This window comes from Mobula hypostoma, chromosome 25 (genome assembly GCF_963921235.1).
Source record: "Mobula hypostoma chromosome 25, sMobHyp1.1, whole genome shotgun sequence".
Taxonomy (NCBI): Eukaryota; Metazoa; Chordata; class Chondrichthyes; order Myliobatiformes; family Myliobatidae; genus Mobula; species Mobula hypostoma.
The window spans coordinates 45,515,696-45,532,709 of NC_086121.1; the positions used below are offsets into that span (position 1 = coordinate 45,515,696).

At 41.4% G+C, this 17,014-nt stretch overlaps 1 protein-coding gene across 1 annotated transcript in view; it reads left to right on the plus strand.

The window, feature by feature from the left end:
• The first annotated feature begins 2,365 nt into the window (after window positions 1-2,365).
• Window positions 2,366-17,014, plus strand: part of LOC134337855 (chymotrypsin-like elastase family member 3B) — a 94,580-nt gene continuing 79,931 nt past the window's right edge. The window contains exons 1-3 of the mRNA XM_063033161.1: window positions 2,366-2,387; window positions 5,234-5,328; window positions 5,411-5,508. Coding sequence (XP_062889231.1) covers window positions 2,366-2,387; window positions 5,234-5,328; window positions 5,411-5,508 — 215 coding nt within the window. The remainder of the gene's footprint in view (window positions 2,388-5,233; window positions 5,329-5,410; window positions 5,509-17,014) is intronic.

Here is a 17,014-nt window from a genome sequence, read left to right on the forward strand (position 1 = left end):
GGAGAGTCTAGAGTTTTGGTTGTCCTCTAATGACAACGCAGGGAGGTCTAATCCACTAAAAAAATCTGTGAAGTCATTCTCAGAAGGAACTGAGCCACTTGTATACGGTTCTTTAAGGTAATTCTTGAATGTCTCGTTTATTTCCTCTGTTGAAAATACTACTCCACGTTTAGCACATCTAATCACTGGTATAGACCTTTTAGCTTCCTGTTGTTTGAGTGTTAGTGCTAAAAGATGGCTCCGTCTGCTGCCTTCTGCGTAATACTTATGTTTGGTTATATGGATCATATATTCTGCCCTGCTTCTTAATAAATCATTTAATTCTGCTTGTTTTGTTTTGAGCTCATTTTCTTTTGTTATGGTGTATCTCCTTTTGAGATCATTCTCCAAAACCTTACATTGTTTTTCTAGGGTGGTAATCTTTTGAAGCCGGCTTTTATGTAGGTAAGAACTGAACCATATAGCGTTATTTCGTAAGAAACCCTTGATGGAGGCCCAAATCACTGTCACATCTGAGACACTTTTTTTATTTAAATTTATGTCAGTTTTGTTCTCAGTTGTGATAGAAATTAGTCATTTTTTAGAAGGGTGGAGTTAAACCTCCACCTAGTAGCCTTATTTTTAATTTTGCCATAATTAAAAGTAGATATGACTGTGTTGTGATCAGATAGATGTCTGGGCAAAAATTCTATTGAGTGTACTAAAGGCAGCAGACCGGAGGATATAAGAATGTAATCTATCCGAGAGAAAGTTTTATGTCTTGTGCAGAAGAAGGTATAGTCTTTAGCATATGGATTATGCACCCTCCACACATCAGTTAAATTTAAATCTGTTAGAAAAAGGTTAAGTGCTTTGGAAGCAGATTCTTGAGAGTTTGATATAGTTGAGAAAGATTTATCGAAGTTAATGTTTACCAAAGCATTCATGTCCGAACCAACATATAGTTGGTAGTCACTTAATTTCAGTGATTGTGAGGTAATTGAGGGAAAAAAATTCAACCTTGAATATAGTTGGGGCATATAGGCTAATGAATGCAACTTTTTTTACTCTGAATGGATGTACAGCAAAAAGCTAGATGTCCTTTATTGTCGGCGCCAGTCCTTTCAATTGATACATTAATACTACGTCTCATTAGTACTGTGCTGTACTGTTCTATGTTCTATGTTCTACGACAGTGTATAGCAAGCTGCTTGATCTGCTGATCTATCCCAGGCCACCAGACAAAGCTGAGAACCAAACCTCTCATTTTCTCTTCACCAAAATGACTGGCATGTAGCTACTCCAACATGTTAGCTCTCAGTTCAGATGGTACAACTCCCAATCCCCACATAAGGCAACATCCATCAAAGATGTTCATCCCTGCACTGGTAAAAATAGGGGAAGTAGAATTTCTGCTGCACATTCCAACCATTCTGAGTTGCCATGTCAACCTGAGACAGTGTGGGGTCTTTTCTGGGTTCCCCTTGGATAATCTCTGCCATAATAGGGAGACTTGATTTGCGTCAGGGGAATGCATCAAGAGGTGTCATGAATGTAATTCCCACAGGAGTTGTCTTTTCTCCAGTTCTTAGTTAGATATCTGCAGGTTTCGCTTCAGTATCTTTGAAATATCTTTGAAACTCATTTTGTGGAGTAACTGAAGTAGTCGAGCCATAGTCCAATTCCATTTTAATTAATTTGCCATTCACTTCTAGTTTAAGCCATGTTGCTTGTCTCTTGTTAGTTTTCACAATATAAATCTCAAAGCTTCTCAGTCTTGTGTCACTCATCATTATCAGATTTTTCATCAACAGCATGCAGTGTACTTTTGAAACTGCCACTTGATTTTTTATCTTTCTCTTCCCTGTGCAGTCCATTTATTTTTGTCTGCCTGACATGCTCTTTGTATGTGTCCTACTCTGTTGCATTTGCTGCAAGTTTGGCCTTTAAACCTGTATTGGACTAGTGTATGTGACCCCACAATTTGTTCAGCCAGGCAGGTTTCTGTTTAGACATTGCAATTTTGTTCATGTTCATTTTCATTCCTATCTGCAACTCAATTGTGTCTGTCTGCTGTTTCCATTGATACAGCTAAAGGTTTCCCCCACTATCCGAAAGTAGAGTTTTCCTATGAAACCTTTCGTGCTGAAATGGCGTAAAGCAAAGAAGCAATTACCATTAATTTATATAGGAAAAATTTTTGAGCATTCCCAGACCCAAAAAATAACCTACCAAATCATACCAAATAACACTAATATATAGTAAAAGCAGGAATGATATGATAAATACACAGCCTACAGTGTGTATAGTAAGCCTTAATTGTGGCTATTAGGCCTTGGTCACATGGTTGCAGCAACAATGTCGTATTCGGCAGGAAAAACGCAACATGAATGTTACCACCGTACTCGGTAATGCCAGGTGGATGAGCAGCACAATTATCGACAATCACAAGACACCTATTATTGAGGTTATTTTCTCTACAGTATTTATCAACAAAAGGACTAACGTATCCACTCATGTACTCAGAAAAAAGCACCTGGGTATTCCAACCATTTGGATGTGAATGGAACACAACGGGAAGTGTTTTCTTATCAACGCCTTTAAGTGCCCTCAGATTTTCTGAACGGTACACTAGTAGAGGCTTAAGGACAGCATCACCAGTGGCGTTAATAATAGGCATTAGGGTAAACCTGTCCTTCGATGCCTTGCGTCCCTTAGCCTGCTTTTCTTCTATCGAAATAAATGTCTTGCTCGGCAATTTTTTCCAATAAATTGCAGTTTCGTCACAGATAAACACTTGCTTATACGAATAACCACCTTCTGTAATTATTTTCTTCAGTTTTTCTGGGAAATTTTCGGCACCTTCAGTATCAGCTGTAACCTTTAGCTATGAAGCTGCCCTCGCCTTAAAAACCAATCAAACCACCCATGACTACCTTTAAATTCCACTTAATGGAATAACTTAACGGAACACTATGCTTTGTACATCCTTCAATCCACTCAAGCAATAGACTTTCCATTTTATCCATTACTGGATGCTGACTAAAAGAGACCACTTTGCTACTAGCGGAACCAATAATAACATCGGCAGCTTTCAAGATTCTTTCTCTCTGCGTGTAAATAGTACGAATGGTGGATGCGGGCAAGTTCAACGCATGCACGATGTCTTTATTTCGTTCACCATGATCAAAACACTTAATTACGTCTAAGCGTAATACCCTTATGAGCCCTCTTAGGCTTTTCTGATACCTTAGGGCACATCTTGCTAACGGATGCACAACATAAATTGAGATAAAGCACAGATGCTCACAGACACAGTTCAAAGCCATGGCGGCTTGATGCTGAGATGCTGAGTGTAGTTCCCGGGGAAGGAGCTTGGTGGTGCCGCTCTCACTGCTCAGGGTACGCGCTGCCTCTATAACGGATCGCTGCAAAACAAACGCTGAACGCTGTTTTCACTTTTCGTCTTTTTTCATAAAAGCGAAAATCCTCTTCGGATTTCTTCCAGTTAGCGAAAACGGGTACTAATGTTGGTCTTTTGTAAAAGCTAGGTGGCATACAGCAAACTTTTGAAAAGCGGGGGATACCTGTATTTCAAATCTCTTCTAAATGTGAGTTTTGTTTCAGTTTAGGGGCCATTTTTGAATGATTTATTGTAAGATTCCACAAAGTAAACAATCTCATTAAGTCCATCCCTGAGTTAACAATCTCTTCAATTCAGCCATGTCAACTGAAGTGGGCTTCGCTTCCTTTTGATTCCACTGATGAAGCCGGAAGTATTCTGCAATTGGCTGCGGTTTCAGTTCTGAATGTTCCTGCATTACCTGCACAATAACAGCAAAGCTCATTTGGGTTGGTTTGGTTGGGGTTTCTAAGCAAACTGTATGCTTTTCCGCCAATTGCACTCAGCAACATTGGCACTTGTGTTTCATCAGCTGTATCATTTGTTTCAAAATACCGTACAATTCACTCAGTATACATCATCCAGTTATTTGTTGTGCCATTGAATATGTCTATGTTTCCAATGTGGATAGCCATTTCTGCTTTTTATTTACTTATTACCCATGACTTTATCATTGCTTGTTAGTTTCGTCCATTTTCTGCCTTTGTTTTAGCTCGAACTTCTCTCTCCCCTTCCAAAGAAAAACATGCTGCACTTCAACAGTTAGGTAGTTATCTTGGGTTAACTTTAAAACTTCCTCATCACCACTGTTTTGTAACTCCAAAAACTAACTGAAAGAAAAACACAGCAGCTGGGATTCTTACCTACTTGGATTTTCTCCTCCTTCTATCTTTTTCAGTGAGGCGCCCAGATATGACGATAGCGTTATGACATATGCCATTCATGCACTTCTTACATAATGAATTATATAAACAAACAAAGACTGCTTGATCAAAGAATATATTTACCATATTACTCAAATACTACTGAAATACTGAATACACTACACTGCTCTGTTTTCCTGTGATGAGATATGGAACCAAAACTCTGGCTGGACATTTAGGTGGACATATTAGATCTTGTGGAAGTGATCATTGAGAAGAGGGGAGTCTTCTTTAGACTTTATTTATCCCCCAGTCAAAGAGAATATCTATTGGACCTACACACACTAGAAATCCTGAAGCAAAAGCTGAGAATGCTAGACATGCTCAGCAGGTCAGGCAGCATCCCTGGAGAGAGAACAATCATGTTTCAGGACCTCCCGTCTCTCTCCCCCCAGTGTTGGCTGACCTGATATTGATATTGGTATTGGTTTGATATTGTCATGTGTTCAGTGAAAAGCTTGATTTGTGGACTGTTCATACAGATCAAACCTTTGATTGAGGCAAAACAAGTTAAAACAGTAACAAAGAAGAATAAAGTGTAAAGGTTACAGTTAAATTACAGTGCAGCTAATTAGTAAAATACAAGATTATAATAAATTAGATTGTGAGGCATTTTATCATGTAAGAGGTCCTTTCAAGAGTCTGATAATAGTGGGACTGGTGGTTCATACTTTCTCTCTGTTTTAGTTCTGAAATCTATCCGTTATCTCATTGTTGCTTATTGGGTCTTGTCGTGCTGAAATTGATGGTGACTGCACTTCTACCAGCTTTAGTGATATTGTAAATTTGTTATATAAAAACTTACCTTCCCATAGCCATTATCCATTTCTGTGTTTTTCATTACATTATTACTTCTCCAAGTTCCAAAACAGCAGTGATGATGTTAGTGGACAGGATAGCACTCAGTGATGATTTCTTTTGCTTGCAGCCTATGCTTTTGAGTACAGTTGTGGAGACCCCGTCTACAGACCAGACATGGATGAAAAGAGTAACAATGTAGTTCCATTCAGCTGGCCCTGGCAGGTAAATCAAGTCATAAACTTCACCTATGCAACAAAGTAACTTTCTGATAGTGCCAACAACCCTGTGTGTTTGTTGTGCATAGGTTTCATTACAAGCAAAAAAAGGAATTTCCTACTTTCATATGTGTGGAGGAGCCCTCATTGACCCCATCTGGATCCTGACTGCTGGCAAATGTATTAAGTGAGTATTGTCTGAGGAGAGTGTGGCTTTCCACCTTTGGTACGTCCCACTTCCCGCACCTGGCCACAAATAAGTTGTTTGTACATTCTTCTAATTGTACTTGACACTAATGTTACATTCTTGTCTTTAAAGTGAAGGTACTAAATATCGCGTTGTACTGGGGAAGTACGATTTGACACTAACTGAAGGTTCAGAACAATACATCGAACCGATCAAAATGATAGCTCACCCGATGTTTAATCCTAAATGTATCACTTGTGGGTAAGTCCAGACCTCATTATTTGCACCAATTTTCCATGAGCTTTTTAAAAGTTCGACCGTACAAATGTGCAAACTAGGAGCAACTTTAGGCCTGTACTGCTGATTAACTCTCATCAGACCCAACTTATCAAATACCTTGTTACCTTTGCCCTATGAGAGAAAACAAACCAACCAATCAAACCCCCCCCCACCACCCACTGCCTTCAACTCCAGTAGGTACATACTTGACTAGGTCAATGTCCCTCGTGAAGATAGCCTTCCCTTTCCAACTATTCATCCATTACATCTTCCATTGCAGTAACATCCTTCCATAAATAAGCAGAGTGCCATACACTGTAGCCCAGATAATGCCTCACCATTGTTCAATATATTTCCCTCCTTTTTATTCAACTCCCATAGCAATAAGACTGATGTTCTGTTAGCCCAGTACCTGTGCGGGAGCTTTCTGACAGTCATACTGCACTGGGACAGCCAGAGCACTGAGCATTTCAGAGAGTGGCAGGCATCATTTGCCAAGAAAAAAGCTTCATTATTTTTCTCTGCCGATGGAACCAGCTGATAGTTGGTTCTGGAATCACAGATGAATTTCAATCAGTTTTGAGAATGAAAAGTTGTAGCAATGACAGGATTTGAAGTTTGCAGTGAGAGACACTGGAGATTGTGAGTATAGGCAGGACTGTGAACATGTATCCTCAACCATCCTGGGTTGTGATTGCTAAATCACATTACTGTGCTGTATTGGACACTAAGGGCGGTCAATATTCACGGAGAAATGTATTGCCAATTAAGTATTAAATTTAACACTTTTAAGTGTGATTAAAAATTTCTTTTCTTGTCTTGCTGATATTCTTCTGCCCGCTCCCAAAATTAGATTTTAAAAGTGGTCTTAGAATGCAGCACAGGATGAGTGAAAATGGATCAATACCTGAATTCACTAGACACTCACTTACTTCTCTTATATGATTAATGAAAATAAAAGTTTTGTGGGGGTATAAAACCAACTGTTGAATCACTTGTTGTTTAACCAAAGGAGTGTTTCTCCCACTACCTTATAGATAATACTTCTGGTCTCTGAATCACGCAATAAAAGCCTGGTCATTAGCGGTAAGAAAACTATTGGATTAGGGTCAAGACTGACACCACCGATAGTGGATCCTTCATTTCACAGACACACACATGCACAGCTGCTTTACTTTGTTAACACACGGATACAGTGTATACAGAGTCATACAAGAACAGACGGATAGTTTCAGATGTATACTTGCATCCATTCACACAATCGTACACACAAATCCACATAAATATGTTCACTTCAAGAATAGAAATTAAACAGTCTCTCCTCCAACACCCCACTTCCCCCTCTCTAGGATATGTTGATGTTGCGATTATCTGCCAATTTATCTTAAGCTGATTGAACCTAAGGTTAGTGTGTGTGTAGCTGAGCAATAAGAAACATATGACCATGATGGGAGGTGTGTGGAGGGATATGGTCTGTGTGCAGGTCAGTGGGACTAGGCAGATAATGGTTCGGCACAGCCAAGAAGGGCCAAAAGGCCTGTTTCTGTGCTGTAGTTTCAATGGTTTCTATGATAACAGGGTTATATTACAGACCACCCAACAGTCTGAAGGATTTAGAGGAATTAGTTTGTAGAGAGATCACACAAAAGAGACTGTGGCAAGAAACATAAGGTTGTTAAAGTAGGTGATTGACTGGAACTCCCAGACTGTAAAATGATTAGATGGGGTAGAGATTGTCAGTTGTGTTCAGGAAAATTTCCTTAATCAGCACATAGAAGCCCAACAGGAGAGTGTGCAATACTTGACCGGCTATTAGGGAATGAGAAAGGACAGTTGCCAGAAGTTTGTGTAGAGGAACCAGTGATTGTAATGCCATTAGTTTTAAAGTAAATATGGACGAAGATAGTCTGAGTATTTTGGTTAGACATGGACTAATTAGGGATAGTGAGCATGGCTTTGTGAGTGGTAGGTTATGTTCAACCAATCTAATAGAGTTTTTTGAGGATGTTACCAGGAAAGTTGATGAAGGCTAGGCTGTGGATGTTTTCTACATGGACTTCAGCAAGATACTTAAGAAGATCCCGCATGGGATGTTGGTCAAGAAGGTTCATTTGTTTGGCATTCAAGACGAGTTTGTAAATTGTATTAGACATTGGCTTTGCAGGAGAAGTCAGAGAGTGGTAGCAGATGGTTGCCTCTCTGACTGAAGGCGTATAACTAGAGGAATGCCGCAGGGACTGGTGTTGATTCCATTGTTCTTTTTCATCTCTATCAACAATCTGGATGATAACGTGATTAACTGGATCAGCCAATTTGCAGATGACACCAAGTTAGGGGTGTAGTGAAGGCCAGAACAGATTAGATATAGCAAAGTTATTTCCCATGGTAGGGGAGTCTAGGACAAGAGGGCATGACTTCAGGGAAGAAGGACGTTCATTTAGAAAAGAGATGCGGAGAAATTACTTTAGGCAGAGTGTGGTAAATCTGTGGAATTTGTTGCCATGAGCGGCTGTGGAGGCCAAGTCACTGGGGGCATTTAAGGCAGAGATAGATAGGTTCTTGATTAGCCAGGACATCAAAGGGTATGGAGAGAAGGCAGGGGAGTGGGGATGACTGGAAGAATTGGATCATCCCATGATCGAATGGCAGAGCAGACTTGATGGGCTGAATAGAAACATAGAAAATAGGTGCAGGAGTAGGCCATTTGGCCCTTCAAGCCTACACCACCATTCAGTATGACCATGGCTGATCATCCAACTCAGAACCCTGTACCTGCCTTCTCTCCATACCCCCTGATCCCTTTAGCCACAAGGGCCATATCTAACTCCTTCTTAAATACAGCCAATGAACTGGCCTCAACTGTTTCCTGTGGCAGAGAATTCCACAGATTCACCACTCTCTGTGTGAAGAAGTTTTTCCTCATCTCGGTCCTAAAAGGTTTCCCCTTTATCCTCAAACTGTGATCCCTCATTCTGGACTTCCCCAACATCGGGAACAATCTTCCTACATCTAGCCTGTCCAATCCCTTTAGAATTTTATACGTTTCAATAAGACTCCCCCTCAATCTTCTAAATTCCAGAGAGTATAAGCCTAGTCGATCCAGTCTTTCATCATATGAAAGTCCTGCCATCCCAGGAATCAATCTGGTGAACCTTCTTTGTACTCCCTCTATGGCAAGGATGTCTTTCCTCAGATTAGGGGACCAAAACTGCACACAATATTTCAGGTGTGGTCTCACCAAGGCCTTGTACAACTGCAGTAGTACCTCCCTGCTCCTGTACTCGAATCCTCTTGCAATGAATGCCAGCATACCATTCGCCTTTTTCACCGCCTGCTGTACCTGTATGCCCACTTTCAATGACTGGTGTACAATGACATCCAGGTCTCGTTGCCCCTCCCCTTTTCCTAATCAGCTACCATTCAGATAATTTTAACGCAAACAACAGGAATTCTGCAGATGCTGGAAATTCAAGCAACATACATCAAAGTTGCTGGTGAACGCAGCAGGCCAGGCAGCATCTATAGGAAGAGGCGCAGTCGACGTTTCAGGCCTTTCACTCTTCCTTCAGTTAGTCCTGACGAAGGGTCTCGGCCTGAAACGTCGACTGCGCCTCTTCCTATAGATGCTGCCTGGCCTGCTGCGTTCACCAGCAACTTTGATGTATGTTACCATTCAGATAATAATCTGTTTTCCTGTTCTTGCCACCAAAGTGGATAACCTCACATTTATCCACATTAAATTGCATCTGCCATGAATTTGCCCACTCACCTAACCTATCCAAGTCACCCTGCATCCTCTTAGCATCTTCCTCACAGCTAACACTGGGGTCCCAGCACTGAGCCTTGCTAGTCACTGCATGCCATTCTGAAAAGGTCCCGTGTATTCCCACTCTTTGCTTCCTGTCTGCCAACCAATTCTCTATCCATATCAATACCATAGCCCCAATACCGTGTGCTTTAAGTTTGCACACTAATCTCTTGTGTGGGACCTTGTCAAAAGCCTTTTGAAAATCCAAATATACCACATCCACTGGTTCTCCCCTATCCACTCTACTAGTTACATCCTCAAAAAATTCTATGAGATTCGTCAGACATGATTTTCCTTTAACAAATCCATGCTGACTTTGTCCGATGATTTCACCGCTTTCCAAATGTGCTGTTATCACATCTTTGATAACTGACTCTAGAACTTTCCCCACGACCGATGTCAGGCTTACCGGTCTATAATTACCCAGTTTCTCTCTCCCTCCTTTTCTAAAAAGCGGGGTTACATTAGCCACCCTCCAATCCTCAGGAACTAGTCCAAAATCTAAAGAGTTTTGAAAAATTATCACTAATGCATCCACTATTTCTTGGGCTACTTCCTTAAGCACTCTGGGATGCAGACCATCTGGCCCTGGGGATTTATCTGCCTTTAATGCCTTCAATTTACCAAACACCACTTCCCTACTAACATGTATTTCCCTCAGTTCCTCCATCTTATGAGACCCTCTGTCCCCTACTATTTCTGGAAGATTATTTATGTCCTCCTTAATGAAGACAGAACCAAAGTAGTTATTCAATTGGTCTGCCACGTCCTTGTGCCCCATAATCAATTCACCTGCTTCTGACTGTAAGGGACCTACATTTGTCTTAACCAATCTTTTTCTTTTCACATATCTATAAAAGCTTTTACAGTCAGTTTTTATGTTCCCTGCCAGCTTTCTCTCATAATCTTTTTTCTCTTTCCTGATTAAGCCCTACTTCTGCTCTTATGTTTTATGGTCTTATAGTGGACAGCGAAGAAGACTGTCAGAGCTTACAGTGGGATTTGGATTGGGTGAAAAATGGCAGATGGAATTTAAAGCAGACAAATGCAAGTTGTTACGCTTGCAGCCAGCCAGCCAGAGTAGGTCTTACACATTGAGTGGATGGTCACTGAAAAGTGTGGTAGAACAAAGGAATCTGGGAATACAAGTCTATACTTCATTGAAAATGGCATCACAGCTAGATAGTGTCATAAAGAAAGCTTTTGACAAGTTGGCCTTCATAAATCAAAGTCTTGAGTACAGGAGTTGAGGTGTTACATTGGTGGGGCCTAATTTGGAATATTGTTTGGTTTTGGTCAGTTACCGACTGAAATGATGTAAATAAGATTGAAAGAGTACAGAGCTGGGACTGGAGGACCTGAGTTATAAGGAAAGATTAAATAGGGTAGAACTTTATTCCCTAGAATGTTGAATATTCTGAGGAGATTAGATAGAAGTATACAAAATTATGAGTTGTATCGATAGGGTAATTACAAGCAGGCTTTTTCCACTGATGTTGAGTGGGACTACAACTACAGGTCAAGTTAAGGTGAAAGGTGAAATGTTTAAGGGGAACATGAGGGGAGAATTCTTCACTCAGAGGGTAGTGAGAGTGTGGACTGAGCTGTCAGCACAAATGGTGGGGGGTGTGATGTTGATTTCAATGTTTAAGAGAAGTTTGGATAGGTACGTGGATGGGAGGGATGCAGGTCAATGGGAGTAGGTAGTTTGGCTCTGACTAGATGGGCCAAAGGGCCTTTTTCTGTGCTGTAGTTTTCTATGACTCTGAAAGAAAGGACGTATGACAGGGTGGTTGGATTTACCATTTTTACTTCAGTGCTAGAAGCCTCACAGTTAAGATGGATGATCCAAGTGTGGATCAAAATATGGAACTGATATTGGAATCACAGTAAGGTGGTTGAGGGAACAACAGGTCTGAGATATAGAGGCATGTCAGAGCAGTGTGTAAGAGGGGGTCTGTGTTGCACTGCTGATGAAAGAGAGTAACTACAGGAGTAATTAGAGAGAATGTTCTGGAGTGTTCAGCCAGGGAGGCTGTATGGATAGAACTAAGGAATACAAGTGGGGAGATCACATTGATAGGGTTATAAATACAGACTTCCAAATAGTTAGCGAGAATTAGAAGAACAGATCATGGAAAGGTGTAAAAACACCAGACTGTAGTAATGGACGGTTTTAACTTTCCCAATATTAACCAGGATTGCCATAGAGCAAGGGGCTTAGATGATGAAGTTGAAAAATACATTCAGAAGGCTTTTCTGACACAGTATGTGGAAATACTGCTGAGCAGGGGTGTGTATCTTAGGGAACAAGGGTGGGAAAGAGAGTGAAATTTCTGTGGATGAATCCTTGGGAACAGTGACCATACATAGCAAAGTAGTCATGAACAAAGATAATCTTGATCCTTGAGCTCAGGCCCTAGACTGAGGGAAGGTGGATTTTGACTGGACCTGACAGATGTAGACTGGGAGGATCTGCTGGGGGTCGAAGGACAACAAGTGGAATAGTTTGAAAGTGAGATAGTAAGTGTTCAGGGCCAGATTGTCATGCTGAGAGGCAAAGATAATGGTAAATTTAAGGAAATTTGGCAACTATAGATATTGAAGGTTTGATCAGAAAAGAAGTAGGAAGCATGTGTCTTATAGGAAATGGTATCAACTGAGGTATAGAGGACAGAATTTGAGGAAGACCAAAGGAGTGAAAAAGGGGCTATGAAATGAACTTGGTGGGAATCTGAACCAGGTTTATGTTGTGAAAATAAACCTGATTCTGATTCTACCTTTGGTGAATAAGAATACGGAGAATCCAAACAAATATTCTAAATGTACTAGAGCAGTACTCTACTACTCTTAAATGTACTCTTTCCTTGGTAGCCAGTGACTAGGGGGGTAATCTATGTGTGGAGCCAAGGGTCCAAAATGAATACTCGTTATGGGTATTCACCAGAGAGAGGGGCATAGAGGATGGAGAGTTAAGGGGGAGGGTGTCAAGCGGTCAGTGATGTTCTGGATAATGTCTGTTGCAGGAAGGAAGAAATGTTAGAAGTAGGAGATCACATTAGGGTGGGTAAGTCCCTGGGACCTGGTGGAATCTAAAGGAAAAAAAGAAGGGAACAGAAGGAGCCTTTTCTGGTTGTCTGCTGGTGACTAGTGGAGTAACACAGGAGTCAATGTTGTGACAGCTTGTTTTCATGTTAAATATCAATGATTGGGATGACATAATTGATGGCCTTGTGGCCAAGATTGAGGACGATAAGAAGATAGGCGGATGGGCAGGGAATGTTGAGGGAACAGGGACACTGCAGGAGTACAAAGACGGATTAAGAGCAATATAACGGAATACAGTGTCTGTGAGTATATGGTCATGCACTTTTGGTAGAGGGTATAAAAGTGTAAACCATTTTCTAATCAGAAAGAAAATTGAAAAATCTGAGTTGCAATGTAGCTTGGGTGTTCTCGCAAGGATTTCCTAAAGGCTAACTTGCAGGTTGAGTCAGTGGTGTGGAAGGCAAATGCAATCTTAGCATTCATTTCGAAAGGACTAGAATATAAAAGTAAGGATGTAATGCTAAGGGCCTATAAGGTACTGGTGAGGCCTCTTGGACAATTGTGAGCAATTTTGGGCCCCGTATTTAACAAAGCATGTGCTGACATTGGAGAAGGTACAGAAGTGGTTCACAAAAATGATACTGAGAAAGAAAGGCTTATCATTTGAGGAGCATTTGATGGCTCTGAGCCTGTACTCACTGGAATTTAGAAGAATGATGAGAGAATCTTATTGAAACCTATCGAATGCTAAAAGCAGGATAGACAAAGGAGATGCAGTAGACGTGGTGTACTTGGATTTTCAGAAGGCCTTTGGCAAGGCGCCGCATATGAGGCTGCTTAGCAAGATAAGAGCCCATGGAGTTACAGGGAAGTTACTAGCATGGGTGGAGCATTGGCTGGTAGGCAGAAAACAGAGAGGGGGAATAAAGGGATCCTATACTGGCTGGCTGCCAGTTACCAGTGGAATTCCACAGCGGTCGGTGTTGGGACCGCTGCTTTTTACGATTATGTCAATGATTTGGACTACAGTATTAATGGATTTGTGGCTAAATTTGCTGATGATACAAAGGTAGGTGGAGGAGCAGGTAGTGTTGAGGAAACAGAGAGCCCGCAGAGAGACTTAGATAGTTTAGGGGAATGAGCAAAGAAGTGGCAATGAAATACAATGTTGGAAAGTGTATGGTCATGCACTTTGGTGGAAGAAATAAATGGGCAGACTATTATTTAGATGGGGAGAGAATTCAAAATGCAGAGATGCAAAGGGACTTGGGAGTGCTTGTGCAAGATACCCTAAAGGTTAACCTCCAGGTTAAGTCAGTTGTGAAGAAGGTGAATGCCATGTTGGCATTCATTTTTAGAGGTGTAGAATATAAGAGTAGGGATGTGATGTTGAAGCTCTATAAGACACCTGTGAGACCACACTTGGAGTATTGTGTGCAGTTTTGAGCTCCTTACTTTAGAAAGGATATACTGACATTGGAGAGGGTTCAGAGAAGATTCATGAGAATGATTCCAGGAATGAAATGGTTACCGTAAGAGGAATGTCTGGCCGCTCTAGGGCTGTATTCCCTGGAGTTCATGAGAAGGAGGGGGGGATCTCATTGAAACATTTTGAATGTTAAAAAGCCTGAACAAATTATATATGGCAAAGTTATTTCGCATGGTAGGGGATTATAGGACACGAGGGCACTACTTCAGGATTGAAGGACGTCCTTTTAGAACTGAGATGTGGAGAAATTACTTTAGTCAGAGGGTGGTAAATCTGTGGAATTTATTGCCACGAGCAGCAGTGGAGGCCAAGTCATTGGGCTTATTTAAGGCAGAGATAGATAGGTTCTTGATTAGCTAGGGCATCAAAGGGTATGGGGTAAAAGCAGGGGAGTGGGGATGACTGGAAGAATAGGATCAGCCCATGATTGAATGGCAGAGCAGACTCGATGGGCTGAATGGCCTACTTTCCTATAGCTTATAGTCTTATGAATGTGAAAGCAATGTTCCCTCTACGGTGTGCACGTATGCACAAAGCAATTTAAACTGTACACGAAAGGATGTCATCCTCTATCTTGTTGGCATGTTAAGTATATTTCATGATTGTACACAATCACATTTCCTTTTCCGGTTTCTGAAGTGGAAGCTGTTGACAATGTGGAATTTGTGATTATTTGTCTGCAGATTTTTCTGCAGAACTGGCTTATTTTTACTGTTTTTATTGAAGAAATTATTGATTCACTATGTCAAATTCCAAAGAAGCAAATGGTGTGAAGTGAAAAGGAATTGCTCATTCATTTAAAGTGGATTGGTTTAATGAAACAGTAGAAACTGCTACACCAAAAGCTCATGAGGTCAGGAATGTGCAGCTACGAGAAATATTTACATACAATAACGAAACTGGTGTTACCCGTGTGTGTTGTTATATAGTATATGAGAAATAAGACTAATTGATGTGTATTATTTTACTTCTTTTAAACAATGAACAACAAACTGGACTGCTAATTTATTATCCTTAGAATAGCTTCAGTTTCACTTCCACTTAAAAATTCAGTGTGTGCATGTCACTGGGCAAAAATTGCACAGTATAAGGCTTTTGCGCACACTGGTCATTACAAATTAGAGGGAACATTGGTTGAAAGGCCAAGATAGAGTGGATGTGGAGGAGATATTTCTTATAGGGGAGCCTAGGACCAGAGGGCACAGATAAAGTGGATGTGGAGAAGATATTTCCTATAGTGGGGAGTCTAGGACTAGAGGGCACAGCCACTTAGAACGGAGATGAAGAATTACTTTAGCCAGAGGGTGGTGAATGTATTGAATTCATTGCCACAGGTGGCTGTGGAGGCCACATCATTGGGCTTATTTAAGGCAAAATTTGATAGATTTTTGATTAGTTCGGGCATGAAAGGTTATGGGGAGGAGGCAGGAGAATGCGGTTGAGAGGGTAAATGGATCAGCTATGATGAAATGGCGGAGCAGAGTTGATGGTCCGAATGCCCTAATTCTGCTCCCATGTCTTATGGCCTTGTGGTTTTTTGGAGATTGCTGGGTCTCTGATGAACATTTTCACATCTTTGTTAGCCATTAATGAGGTACAAGAAAACTAGAGAATAGCTTATTATGTTCCCTATTTAAAAATAAACTTAGGAATAAGTTTGGAAAACTGCTGGCCAGTGATTCTTTCATCAGTAGTAGGGAAGTTGGTGAAAAATCTAAGGAACAAGAATCAAAATCAGAATCGGGTTTATTTTGTGGATATACGTTGTGAAATTTATTGTTTTGCAGCAACAGTACAGAGCAAGATATAAAAAACTGGTGTAAATAATAGTAGAGCTACTAGGACTTGATGTTTCAATTCCTATGGTAAGTTGGCACTCTCGATGTTGGCAGTGGGTTTGGAGTGGTGACAAGGAGGGAGGGTAGGTACGTCATCGGGGTCATCAGGTGGGCACCCTCCTTCTTTGACGTTTCGTTGATAAGCCCACGACATCTCCAGAGGGCTCAACGGTGCTACCTGGCGTCCCAGATACACCCCCTCAGTTCCATACCCTCCTGTCTTCATCTTGCAGCCCAGTTGTTGTCTTTCCTTTTAATCCAAATCCAATTGCTGCTTTCTTCTGCTGCATTTGACAAAGACTTGATTGCTTGTTGGAAGGAGTGACCTCTCACCCCCATCTTCTTCGGTAGACTAGTCGTAGATGTAGCAACGAATCCCCTGCATCCCACTTCTACAGGGAAAATCTTGGTCTTGCAGCCATTCTGAGCAGCTTCTGTTGCCAGTTCAGAGTACTTGGTCTTTTTCCTCTCATAAGTTTCTTCGGCACCATCTTCCCATGGTATTGTCAATTCCACAACATATGCCAGCTTGGCTGTTGTAGACCACAGGACCATGTCTGGCTGGAGTGTTGTAGCTGCAATGTCTGGGGGATATACAAGCTTTTTTTCAAGTCTACGTCCATTTTCCAATCCCGAGCAACCTGCAGAATGCTTACATCTTTTGATGTTATATGGTGCTCTGGAGGTTGGCCTGCTGGTACAAATCGTGTAATGTGGACATTTCCTGCCGATGTTTGTGGGAGAGCATTTGTGATGATTCGCCTCTGTTCCAAGACTGATGCCAGCTGTCTGAGAACTCGGTTATGCCGCCGAATGTACGCTCGTGGATGAGGCTCGTGGTGCATCCTGTTAAAATGTGCCTTCGTGATCCAGGTGCTTGACAAAGAGAGCAAGCGGGATCTTCTCCCCACCACTGGTTCAGGTTCTGGGGTGTGGGTAGGAGGTCATAAGTGGTTCTGATGACAAACTTAGCCGACATCCCTCCATCTCCCAGATGTCATGCAAGCTAAGTTTCCTCTTTTTCAGGGTCTCCCAATTAGACCA